Genomic DNA, 13676 nt, shown 5'->3' on the forward strand with positions numbered 1-13676 from the left:
CGTGTAGCTTGAGATTCTAGAACCTAGCAATGAAAACAGTTGTAAAGTAGGACTCGTAAGTACTTAAAAAATTAAACCTGTGTTTAAGCTTGCTATCCACAAGATGATAGAATGGTTACTGGTATGAAAAACTACATATACAGTTAGTTGGAAAGATACTAATGTTTAGAAACGTAAACATGGAGAATGCTGTGGTGAAAATGTTTTTAAAGGTCATCAACAGTTTTAGTGTCTTGGAGTGGAATGAGCCCTTAAAGCATCTTCAAAGCCAAGTCAGCCAAATTGCTCAAATTATCAGTTAGCATGGTACCTATTAAAAGGGGTTCAGCCATGATGAACAGAAGTGGTGCTACCACACCACTGGCAAATGCCAAGCAGACCAGTAGTTTCACTGCTGAGAGAAACTGAAAACAGGTAAGCAAAATTAAAATGCCTTTTGCTCAGTTCTCAGCTCCCCCACTTCTTGTTAGTAGCACAAGTCATCTTAGGCATAAACAGCTGGTGGGTAGCCAGCAGTCTGACAGCGTCCTAATAATGAGCATAAAAAGACAAGAAGCACAATCTAAGTATTTCCTAGAGGTCTCCCCATACTACAAAGTATGTAAGACATCATGTAGGTAAAAGTTCCCTGTTAGTAATCAGTAACCCTTTGCCTAAGCCCATGGCCCAAAGAATAAACAAGCCTTTGAATTCTACTGAACATCATCACAGAGTTTAGTGGGTTATTCCACAAGTGCTGTCTGTAGTATGACTTGCAAAGGCTGGTAAGAAGCTATCCATGAACTAACACGTCACTTTAAATGACCAGTGAAGACAGAGGACACAGGCACAGAATGAGTCACTGGTTTCTTCTGCTTGAGTGAACCCTGCACTACTACAATTGGCCTGGTAGCTTTCAGATTGTACACATGCAGTCTAAATCTCCGACTGCTTATTTTACTGTAGTCTTTGTATGTTGGTGAACTGGGCAAAGCTATAATGACTTCAGTAATGAAAAGTGTTCTTTGTACAGCATTACACTGTGCAGAAGATTTCTCCACAAGTCTCCATGAACATCTCCATTTAACGGTTTAGACAGCTAAACTAGTGTAAGTACATTGGAATGATTTACCTTTAGGGTGATGAGCCTTAAACGGTAATCGTCTGCTTGTATGACTTGGTTAACTGTGATTTCTATTCCTTCGTAGGTGACCTGTTCCTCTGGCCAATATTCTGTGCATTTCTGTGTGCAATATAAAATGAATCTAGTTAAGCAGATATCAAGGGAGGTTCATTTTCACTCCTCTGAAATTGGATATAGCACATGCACAGATGAATATGAATAAACTTTGTTTCTATAATAAGTACAAGTTTTCACTTTCTAAACAGGGACCACATTTCAGGTGATTTTTGCTGCATTCATAATAGCCTGATTGCATGATTAGAAATGCATAAATCAAGTAATGACTAACCAATGCTTTTAAATACACACATCCTTATTTATCTTCTTCATGCAACTGATGTGCATTTTGAAAGTTCATTAGAAAGGCCAGTGGCAATGTGCTTGTGTTTTTAGATTAATCCTTTTCTCAAGATAATAATGATTAGTATAATATACACTAGTTACAATATTTCTGTGGTGTGTATACACTGATATGGAAACACAAAATACATCTTTTCTATTTTTTATAAAGGGTCAATGCTCTCTGAATATAAGATGATAATTTGCATAGGTTTTTTGTACAAAAGAACATGACTGGGGATGTTTTGGGAATTAGATTATGTGCCAAAATCCACTTTAAATGGACACTGAGAATCTTTCAAAGCTAAGGAACTAAAAGGAAGCAATAGCTGTGAGAGCTATTAGACTACTATATTTGATTTTGCCAAAAAAGTCAGAGATGCAGCTAGCACAACCTGACAATTAGAGAAGCAGAAACTATAGTCCATTTGCAAATCTACATTGTGGTACTGAAACACTAGAGATGAGTAAGTGAGAATTTGTAAGCACTCCTATCCTGGAAGGAGGACTGAAAAAGACTGTGGTTTTTTGTATGCAGTTTCTCTTTAAACTAATCAATATGCAGAGGAAGAGACAGGCACTTCAACATGGTGCATAGATGATGGACAAGGAATGACATGAACAAGGCAGGGGCTGAGAAAAAGGCTACCTTGTAATAATGGAAGAAGCAATCTTGTTATCACAGAAGAGTAAGAATCTGCTGTTGGACAAACCCAGTTAAAGATGCTGCTTGTAAGCTCCTCTTTTACATAGCTGTACACAATCCTGAAGGAAGTTAAATCATTTTGCTCTCCCCCATCAAAAATAATTCCACTTTGGGAGAAAGGCTTACAACAGAAAAGTATCTTGCAAAGTTACTGAGTCAAAATTTTTGTGTGAGAGAATTAGTGTTGTTCCATCTGCATAGTGCATCAGTTAATAACCCACTGGGAGCGTGGCCCACTGCGTCTCTGTAAAATTATTTACGCAGATTGCATTTTTTCTTCCTCTACTCTTAAACTGCAGAATCCATTGTAAAAATTGTCAAGAGCGCAAGCAGCTATCAATAGCACAGACGTTGCTCTGCTTAAAGGAGTGGAGTAAGACTGCCCACTCATTTCCGTGGGCTGTCTGTCAGTTCAGATTAGATGTAACAGAGGGCTGAGATACAGAGCTTTTAATACATTAGCAAAGTCATTGCACTGAGAAGGAACACAAAGCCTCTGTTATGAGCATCATTGCCGAACAAAGGTTTTGAATCTATGTACTTCTGAGTCCTGTTATTCATACATTAATATAGGTGTAATGGAAGAAAGGGAATGAATATAGAAGACATCTACATGAAAGGACTTACCCTATATTTATGGCTGAGATTCCTGACACCGTTTAATTTTTGACACAAAAGGTATCAGAAAAGACTCAGCAGCTCTGTTATGACATGTAGGCTGTAGCAAGCTCCAGTTACATAGTGCATCAGCACTGCAGTGCACTGCTTCCCAAGATTGATATGATGGGCAAAATACTTGGTCAGCGTGGATAAGAGGAAATACAGGTGTAAAGGGTATTTTACATTCCTGTCATACAATCTTGCTATGAAAACTATAGCGGAAGAACTTATCACCAGATAAGTACATTATGTCATGACATTTTAACATCTTATTTGCCATAAACTGGCAACTGATCAACAAGCAAATTATTACTTCAGTGCTGCCTCTCAGATAGAGGCAGATGTCAGTTTAAAATGTTAGTGCAAACAAAACATTTAGATCAGCAACATACTGTATTTTGCATCAGCAATGCCTTGACAATATGTGTCCAGTCAGTCAGCTGTAATAACTGACCATTTTTAACTTGCAAGCATGATAATTCTGTGTCTGTCTTGTTCATGTCTTTTTTTCACTAAAGTTCAAGGTTAAATTTATTTACTTCATAACTGGGGAAACTAAAGGTTTGTGCACATGCATAATTATGGGCACTAAGCTTCCAGCTAGCAGTTAAGCCACTATAACTCTGTGTGTATGACAGAGGTATGCCCATATTTTTGGGCCTCTAAGTGTCTAAAACCTCTTCTCCAAAGGAATCTCTCTCACCTAAATTACTAATGAGTTCTCAGAGACAGGCTTTGACAAATACTGCTGCTGCAGTTTAAGAAACACCATTTCGATCTCTCCACTACACCTTGCTGCCAGTGGTGAGGGGGGATGCAGAGCCCCACACATGCCCAGACCACTTTGTCACATCTTACACTGCCAATAAAGGCAGACATAAGCTCAGCTACCTGTCTGTGAACTGAAGCCCAGGCACGTGGTTCTTGCAACTCTGCCACGGGGCAAATATTTCAGCAGGTAAGTAATTAACAGCTGAAGGACAGCAGTATTTTAAACTGCAGACAAAAATCACATTAGGTCAATTAGCAGAAACACCATGACAGTTTAATTTCTAGAAGTAGGTGGGGAATAGAAAAAGTTCAGCATCTTAATTTCAGTATTTTGAAAGCGTTCCCTAGATGCATTCAGGAAAAGGTCCTCCATATCCAGGCCACCTCTAGCTGTTGATTATTGTAACTAGCATCTTTTACAAGTCAGGGAGTGTCAATGAAATGTCAATATAGACACTGAATCATAATAAATGCAAGATAAAGCAGCACCAACACTGTTGATTAAAGATATTCAACCTTAGTAGTTATGGGGTACTATTGTTTTTGATTCCTTTAGAGAGAACTTGAAAGAGTGTCTGCAAATAGGGCTGGGTTTGGAGAAGCTTCAGGTCAGCTGGGAGAGGAAAAATGGCAAAACCAGCAGTAGGCTAAGTCAGACAGCAAAACCAGACTTACAGTAAACTGAACTGAAAGAGAAGCCCATATCTTCTCCGAGCCTGAAGAATTTAATGCTGGCTCTGATTGCTCAGGCCACTAAACTAATTTCTGTTTGCTGGCTTAGCATCTATGCCGAAAATATCTGCTAGAGTACAGATAAAAAAAACACAGACTATATGTAACACCATTACCTCATTCATCTCTTCTATATTGGTAATCATGACAATGATGGGAGAATGCTCCTGCCACACCATTCTCCAGAAATCACTGACAGTATTAACTATCGGTCCCTGAGTAGCAATATATACCTTTTCCTCTCCTCCATAGCCCTGCCAACAAAACAACAAGAGATCAATTTTAACAGGGATGTCCACCACAACCTTGAAGGTTCAGTCATTAAAACAAGAGAGCTACCACTGGCTGAAATGGTGACTCAATGGCATCAGTTCTTCCCCCCTCCCTCTCTCTCCTGCACATGTGTACATGGAACAAAGGCACAATATAGACTCACATAATTCCATCAATGAGTGTCCAACGGCCTTGAGGTGACTCTGGCTAGGTCAAGAGCCTTATTCAGGCTTATTATCCGGTGCCTTAGTCAGGCCAGCTGACAAGCAATTTGTATCAAGAAGCGCAGAAGTCTGTTTTTGTCTGGTCTGAACCTGTACAGCTGCACTTCGAGATTTGGTTTTCAGATAATGTAAGCAGGAGAGAAGAGCAATCAGTTCAGCCAGAATGCCTTTAAAAGCCAGTGGATGTTGCAATTCTGTTTACTTTAACAGTGGCTGATAGAGGCTAGGCAGACTCATTGGATTATTGAGCTCTTACCCTGATGTAGTTAGCATTGATGTAAGAGCTGAGGGGGTCGTCCTGATCAGCTGAGGTAAGGCACACTCTGCTGTGAGGATCTGAAAGGTGTGAAGAGATAAGTAATAGCTTATCAGTTGCTCAGAGGAGAGAAAGAAAGACACAAGGTTATCTTGTACAGCAAGACATTTACATGCATTCATGGCCATCACAACAGATCTGAGTGGCCTTGGAGAGCTCCCATGTTAAAGTGTTACCATAAAAGAAGGGAAAGGATGGTTGGGGTAATTTGGCTGCTTCTGATAGTTTTACCCACTCTCCGAAGCCTGCTTAATTGTTCTTGTTGCAGAGTCAGTGTCCCAGAGTGACTCTGGAAAAGCAGTTTTCTGCTCCAGGAAACTACTTCTCAATTTGTTAGGTCAATAGACTCATTATGGCTTGTAAGACATTAGAATATCGTTTGTGAAATGACAGCAAACAGCTTTTCTCCCAAACTGTAAACACACATTTCTTGCACACAGGCAAGCCAGATGACAATAACTCTTTTCCTATTTCATCTTCCAGTGAACTAAACTCCAAGATGTGCTTTTAACAAATATAATGGTTAAAGAGAAATTAAGAATATTAACAGTCTCTTGTACTTTGCATAAATCTCTTCAGTACTTGAGTCTCACTCATTGGGGCTGTTTAAGAAGCATTATTCTTGTTTTAATAAGACAACAAATGAAAACATCATTCCCTGAGAAGTTCAGTCCAATTCCCACTGAAGTCAATGGGAGCTATTCCACTGATTTTAATGCAAGCTGCCACAGGTCCACGTTCATCCACTTTCACCAGTACTACACAGTTTGTTACCATTGACAAGAAACATCCTCCTGACAGAGGCCTCAACAAACAGCAATAGTGTATATCACCAGGAGAATATTAAAAACAAACCACAGATAACTTCTTCATAAAAAAATCCAGGCTGCTTAGAAACCAGAACAAAATGAAAAATATGCAAAAATAGCATGATATTGGGTAAAGCACAATTAAGCACACTGTAATTTCTACAGTACTACAAATACAGACTCAGCATTAAATGCTGTCCTCAGAATGGATTCATGTTATTTATTATGTGATAATATAATCACAAGCCGCAAAGCAAAGATATTAACAAAGATATTCTTTTATAGCACAAAAGTACTGAAACCAGCAAGTTCCTTTCTAATAGTTCCCTCCTGCTCAACTTTGCTCACTTCTTTAGTGCTGGGGAGATGGAGAGATGAGAGATAAAATCTGCTTTTTAATCAGTAATTCTGATAGCCTGAAACATATTACACCATTAAAAAGGTGACATTGGTTGCCAGACGTTTATTCAAATGTCACTGGACTGGGTAGTTAGACACTTTGCATAAAGTCCCTTTGCCTGTTTTATGCACTCATCCATGGAGCCTGCTGAAGTTTGAGTAGCGATTACATGATTTTTCCCTACTAATAATAGTAATAATACTATGTTGTCCAACTCATGGTGTGTCTTCAGGGAGAAATAAAATGGATCTGAAGAATTCTATCAACAAGTGCCACAGATGTTTAAGCACAGGTTTCTTTTAGTATTCTTCAACTGCAATAGAATATAAGTTACTTTTCACTATGGACTTTTTTATTGCTGTATCCACAAATATTAAAACATTATTCAGAATATGCTTTTACTTTATATTATCATACTTGGCTAGTGATTTTTTCTGTTGATGTAGTATTTACATTGCTTAACATAGTATGTTAGTGAACAGTTTCAACCTTATTTCATATAAGAGAAGCCTATTAATGCATTGTTGATACAAGAACATGCACTGTTTTGCAGAAGCGTAGCTGAAGCTGAATCGCACCTCTTAGAAATATATAAACAGGAATAATTCCTCTTTAAAGAAAAAAATCATAGTAAGAATTTAATATAAGAGTTTGCAGTATGAATTTCAAATTTTCAATAGAGAGGCATTTAAGCAAAACCAAATCCTACTCTTAATGAAAACATTTCTCCCAGGACAAAACCAGCGCACAGGCCAGGATCAAGAAGACACTACAGCTTCAAAAAAGCAGCAGCAGTCTGTATCTCTAAGAAACCAAATGATATGTCAGCTATTTTTTCCACAGTCTCTTTGATGGCCATTTTGTGTTGATACTATGCCTGACGTTTTAGAGGAACTTGCTAAACTTAACTGAAATGTTTTGCATAACTTAAAATGGTGTAAAAGCAATACAGCTATATAGAAATTTAAAAAGTCTGTCTAGACATTACTCTTGAGAAAAGGATTAAATGAGATTGATACACAACACGCTCCAATAAGTTCTTGCCACCTCTGGAATTCTGTAACAAGAACATTCTTTTCTATATATTCAAAAAGTGCCTCTAAACATCTTAGAGAAAAGTTATCATTTTCCAGGAAATGCCATAGGACTTAACCCCGGAAGAGGACTGTCTGCAGACAAACAAATTCATAGTTATGAAATACCCAAATCAACCTCCTTTGCTTGGTGTTTTCCCAAAACCACCCTTCTGCCATCAAAAAGCCACCTTCTAAGCCATTTAACTACCAACAGCAAAATTGGGGAATCTGCAAAAAGAATTTACTACAAAAGAAATATAAATGAGATGAATTAGAGACTATTATCATGTCTCTCACTTACTACAATCAGTTCTGGGGTTGCAAGTAACTGATCATTATGTTAAGTGACTGCTTACCTTTTAATGATAACTGCCTAGATTGCTTCTGGTGATACAGCTGGTAAGGGAATTTTAGTTACTTTTTAACTTCAGATTTTGGGTTTGACTCTAGTTTGGTAATCAAGCATTTGCTGTTCCCTATGATAATCAGTTGTCTGAGTCTGCTGTACTGCGGCTTGTTCAGCAGTTCCTGCCATTGCTATCTGCAGCTAGAACTTGAAGTAACACTAGGTAGATACTTAAGGCAGCATAGGCTACATTTGGTCAGCTCAGAAACAAAAGTCAGTGGATGGTCAAAGCCTGAAAAGCACTGGACTCTCCCTCATCTTGCCTCCAGTTCCCTCTCCTACTTTGTGCATCCATAGTTTACTGGGATCCTTGGCTTTGAAGCATAAAGGGGCTGTTTAGCTCTCCTTGCTAGCCTCTCTATTGCTAGCACCAAGCTCTTTGAAACGGAGGTAGTTGGAGAAAAGTGAACAGTCAGCCCTCTGCTTTCCTCAGCAATATCAAGCCATCCTTTGGTCACAGCCAGGGACAAAGTTGCATAGAGGTTACTAGTTTTGGAATTCATTCAGAAAAAATATCCAGATCATAATGAGCTTGGAATAAGCTTGTTAACCCCTGGACGCATGGCAGGGTTAGAAACTAGTTATCTTATCTAGAGAGGTCAAAGTGAAAACAAGGGCTGCTAGCAGATATCCATATGGCCAAGATGAAGTTTGCAGCAAATAATTAACCCACTGAATGATCATTCTTAAAAATAAATGGTAGTGGCCCAATTGGCATCTGTTTATAACTCTGGAACAAGGTGTTCAAAATGGCAGCAATTCTGATGTTTCAGTTTAAACATCCGATATGAGATATTTAAAATGGATCCAGTTCTCAAAGTACACATTAGATACCAAATTCAGAATATATAGATCACTTTGAAATCTAGCAGTTTGGGCATCTGAAATCATTAGCCACTTTTGCAATCTTCTTTTTCCAGCAAAACCAGTGAATTAATACTTGAATGATCCACCATAGTCATTAGCACAGCAATAGTGAAATGTGGCAGAAGTGTAAACTTCTGGTCTAAGGTGGAGCACAAAGTTATCAGAAGGGTTGTGCACATTGAATCATTGGCTACAGCTGCTGGAGTTCTAAGTCTAGATTAAAAAAAAAAAAATCTCTTCTGGAACCATTTCCAACCCAGGTTCATTGGCCAAAATGATAGGTATAGCTGAGGACATTTTTGACTTCTCTGCACTTATCTTTGCTAACCTGATACTGAACCTTTTGGGCTTTGCAAATAGAGCTACCGTGGCTAGTGGTGGCATCTTCCAACAATGGCATAACAGAAAAAAAGAAGCATGACTTCTAACTATCACTTTTAAAAGTAACCTTAAATATGACACGGGAGGAAAATGATGACATGTTTAAAAATTTGTACCAGAATATTTCTCAAAACTCCTACTCCTGGCTACAAATGAAAATAGTGTAATAGAAAAGAAAAAGATTTTCATTTTCTGGATCATCTTAATGCCATAAGGCCAGCTCCCAATATTCTCAGTTTGCATTTGAGGCATGATTCTGAGAAAAACATTGGTCAGGAAAATAACATTGCTAGAATTTAGACCTTCAAAAGGAGTTTAATGAAAGAAACCAGTAAGTAACATCTGAATAAACACACCAAGTTTTTGGGTGGAATTTTTAAGCAGCACCAAATGATACAATTCTAATGACTTAAAGACCTAAGTGCTGCTGATGTTCAGCGAATCTTAGCTTCTTCATGTTCTGTACCTCTTCTGAAATTTGATTTATGCCATATTGCTGCTTCATAAATATGGCCTTTCGACAATACATTGTAGTGACAGCACACTTCATGCATTCTGGAAAGGAAAGTGCAAAGCCCTTCAGCATGTGGAATAAACCACCCTGCCTCAGTGACTCAAAAAGCAGAAACTTACTTGGGAGAATTGTTTTGTAGCGATTCTTACGCACTAAGCCTGGAATATCGTATTCCTTTGGATCAACAAAGTTCATTGGAATTTCCTGTTAAAAAAAACCAAAACCAAACAAAAAAACCAAAAAACAGAACACAGCAGGTAACATTATTAGATTCAGAAGTGGAATAAAACACCCAAGCCCATTATGTCCTGCCTGTGAGGGAGGAAAAGTGATGAAGTCAACTGAGACATATGGTACAGTACTTCTTGCAATTTACCACCAAAATATGATTGATGTTTCCTTTTACTGTCACTGGCTTTCTTTTCTGAAATCCTTAATATGAAAAAGCTCATAGTGACTAATTCATTGAGTAATATGCGCGACAGTGTTATGTTAGCTCCTAATATTATTAGAGCTGAACTGCAAGTGTAGGCACAGAACTAAGCAAAAGGTGGTACGTAAGATACTCTGCTCCAAAAGCGATGGACCTGAGATACCATCCTTTCTGACTCACACTCCTTCTTCCTCTCTGAGGGTGGAAAGAAATAATTTGCTAGTGACTCTCACCAGCAACAAATTATGACACGTTATGACAGGTTGGTGTACTGACCTGACTCTATGGAGCTGGGGGAGCGTCATTCGTTTTGCTCATCACACTTTAAAGCTCCGTGGGCAAGGACAGCAAACAGGTGTTCACGGGTTACCTGCTCTCTACACTGCTGACGCAAAGAACACACAAAGATGGAGGGGCTTCTTATTCTCCACTACTCACCTCCTGCAAGTAAGTGGAAAATGCCAGGCAAGAACAAAGAGGAACCTTCCACCAACTGAAGTCAGCAGGCATACAGTGAGATAGGATGTGTTAACCAGGCTCAGCAGAAAAAGGTCTCACGGGAGCTTGGCAGCAGAGCTGGTCATCCCAGCTGCTGCACACTAGATTTGAGAGGCCAGTACTGGACATGCTGGTAACAGGAGTCAGGGTTAAGTAAGACATGCCTCACTCTGGGAAGAAATTAAGATGAGCAGAGCTATGGACTATGTTAAATTATGGAGCTTTAGAAGACTGACTATCTGCATTCTGTCTCTTACACAGCACTGACCGTACTGTTGGGCTTAAAAAGAGGCAATTAATGATAAAAACATTTTGTTGAAGTAGCTTCCTATCAATCTGGGGAACTGCATGGGAACAAAACCTTCATGTTTTCCTCAATTGTTACTTGGTATTTAGTCACCCAAAACTCTTCCTGAGCCAAGCTCCATGGTCTGCTTTTGGGACTTAGTCATTCATTGCTCAAGCAAATTCTTGGTGAAATCAACAGGACTTCCACCTGAGTAAAACTCTAAATCTTGTAAAAATTTCAGGACCCAGCCCTGCAAGTGATGTCCCCTCTGAGTTTTCTTCCAAAATGAAACACGGCTGCTTGCTTCATCATTGATCTGGAGTTTGCAAACCAAGTACGTTAGACAGACTGGAAATACATGATGCAGAGCTAGCTGGTGATAACTGTTTCATAAAAAAACCCCACAAACTAGTTTACAATTTTTAATTACAGAAACGACATTTTGATTACACAGCATTTTTGGCTATGCTTTTTCAGTTTTCATTAAAGAATGAAAATGGCTTAGGATACTTTGGCTGTTGAATGATTTTCTGAACACCAGGAAAACTAATTCAAAATCTCTCAGAGAAATGAAGCATATTTTTTCCTACTTCTAACATTATTTTCTTTGCTTGAAAGCTACAGTGCCCCTCAGAGACTGATGAAACTGTATGTGGACTTGTTCAGCAGTCAATTCAGACACTCACTAAGCGAACATTTCCTCCCTAGAACAGCAACAGATGCTTTACTTTAAAAGAATCAGGGCTTGCCTACACAAAAGCTGCTTTTCTTCGACTTGTACAGCACTAAGTGAATTAAGGACCACAGATATCTGGTGGTCTGTTTTGAAACAGAAGTCCAGACTATCTATCTCCCCCTGTGCTTGTAAAGTGAAAAAAACCCTGAAATTGCACAAGGAGGGAAAACAGCAAGTGATAATCAAAGTGTTACTCCTGCCCTTTCAGACCCTTATAGGTCATAAAGAGGACAGGCTGAAAGAGCTTTTATGTTGCAAAACATCCATCTTCCTCGGGCTCTGCTGAGATTCCATGTGTAAGAAAATATTTGACTTGGCAGCATTAACTTCTGTAGCCCTTGACCATGTGCATGCAAAGACTGTGCCCTGGTTACCTCCCATCTTGTGCAGGAATTTACAACCCTGCCTAGTAGACATAATACTCATAGCCACTGCAGTGTTTCGCATATTTTTTTTGCCAGGTACAATAAACATGACTATGCCTATCACATGGACACTCAAGCAATTAGGGAAGAGAATCATAGAATGCAAAGATCTAAAGAGCCGGTGTACTCACTATACTGAAATGTATCTGGCCTTTATCCTAAACTACTTAGAAATCCAATTTTCAACTGCTTGCTTCATCTGTATGTGTGTATTTTTTCTCAAAATGAGGCAAAGAATTATTTCTCCCAAAGCAACAGTGGACACAGTGATCCAAGGAAACATACTTCAGAATCCTAAAAGCAACTGACAGAGCACCTTACAACTAGTAAATAATTTTTGTGCAGAAAAAAAACCCAGTAAGACACACTTTCTATGGCTCCTGCTGAGTGACATAGCCATCCTGTGCTTCGATTAACTGGCGGACATTCAGGCTTGGAAAGTAGCTCCACACCAAGCATTAAACAGCAAAGAGCATCCACTTGGACTAATTTAATCCCTAGGGCAACTCCAGACATATTTCAGGAAGTTACGCCTATAGCAAACTTGGCTCTTCTTCTGTACTCTAGTGAAAAAGTTTGATTTTTTTTGTTAAAAAGTAGCCAGCTGACAGAAACAAAACCACTTGTGAAAACAAAGCTTTTTTTTTGTTGCCAGAACAAATTCTCTAGTTTTTAAGTGACAACATCACTGAAACCTTTCAGATGTTGTCATTCCAAGGGATGATGAATTTGGGAGTTGCATTAAATGCTTCATGGATGGAAGTGGAGTTTGTATGTACTAATTTTAGACTTGCAGAAAATAGTAGCAAGGTTCATAGAAGAGAGTCAACATCTCATTTTTCTGATGCTTCTAGAAGAGAGGGGTCAGATACTCACAAAGAACTCTGCCTGGAGTATGAAAGGATCCAGTGCTTTCTTGTGCAGTTCCTCTTCAGTAAGGATGTTTGATGCTGTCTGGAGGTATTCTCGGGCTGACTGTTCCCGTGGTGACATGACATAGCCAAAACCTTGCTCAGAACAGCCTGGGGTACACATATCCAGTGTGAGTGAAACATTTGAACCTCTTCTGCAAAACAGAGCAATCAAAGTTTGCTTACAACACAACAGACTGACCCATCATTGTCAGCAATGAACACGGTCCAAATGACAGATAAACAGTGACTTTAGAAAAGCACCCAGCTGGTTCTGCTGTGTACATTTGGGCCACTAACTGTGAAAAACGGCTGATGCTTCTTGTGTGGACAAGACCGGAAGATGATTTTCTGCACTGGAATATGAAGGCCAACACTTTCAAAGTGTTGTCTGTGGTGGGGTAACTGTATAATTTGTCACCTAAACAGAAGCAATTCGCTTGTCAAAGGTGCTGAGCAGGCAAAGTTTTCATACTTGTGTAAATCACACCGTATTTTTGGATGCCTAAATATGGACTGACATTTTAGACACCATTGGTGAAAACCTCGGTCTTAGTTTTTGTCAGGCCAGATCCTACTGAATAACCATTCATTAGTAGCACAGACAACATCAGTGGGGTAAGATCTTGGGATAAACATTACCAGTTCAACAGTAAAAAAAGACATGAGAAGCCAACCATTGCAGCAAATAATTTTTCTGTCTGAAAAACTTTCTTTCCATAACAGTAAATCATGAAAAGGGTAAAAT

General features: G+C 39.0%; 1 protein-coding gene across 1 annotated transcript in view; it reads right to left on the bottom strand.

Moving 5' to 3' along the window:
• PTPN5 (protein tyrosine phosphatase, non-receptor type 5 (striatum-enriched)) overlaps nucleotides 1-13676 on the bottom strand; it is a 79390-nt gene that overhangs the window by 11545 nt on the left and 54169 nt on the right. The window contains exons 6-10 of the mRNA XM_010563872.1: nucleotides 12894-13083; nucleotides 9756-9840; nucleotides 5124-5203; nucleotides 4487-4624; nucleotides 1112-1222 (exon numbers count right to left, since the gene is read on the bottom strand). Of these exons, the coding sequence (XP_010562174.1) occupies nucleotides 1112-1222; nucleotides 4487-4624; nucleotides 5124-5203; nucleotides 9756-9840; nucleotides 12894-13083 (604 nt within the window). The remainder of the gene's footprint in view (nucleotides 1-1111; nucleotides 1223-4486; nucleotides 4625-5123; nucleotides 5204-9755; nucleotides 9841-12893; nucleotides 13084-13676) is intronic.

The sequence above is a fragment of the Haliaeetus leucocephalus genome, unplaced genomic scaffold (assembly GCF_000737465.1).
Source record: "Haliaeetus leucocephalus isolate CR32 unplaced genomic scaffold, Haliaeetus_leucocephalus-4.0 Scaffold173, whole genome shotgun sequence".
NCBI classification, from domain to species: domain Eukaryota; kingdom Metazoa; phylum Chordata; class Aves; order Accipitriformes; family Accipitridae; genus Haliaeetus; species Haliaeetus leucocephalus.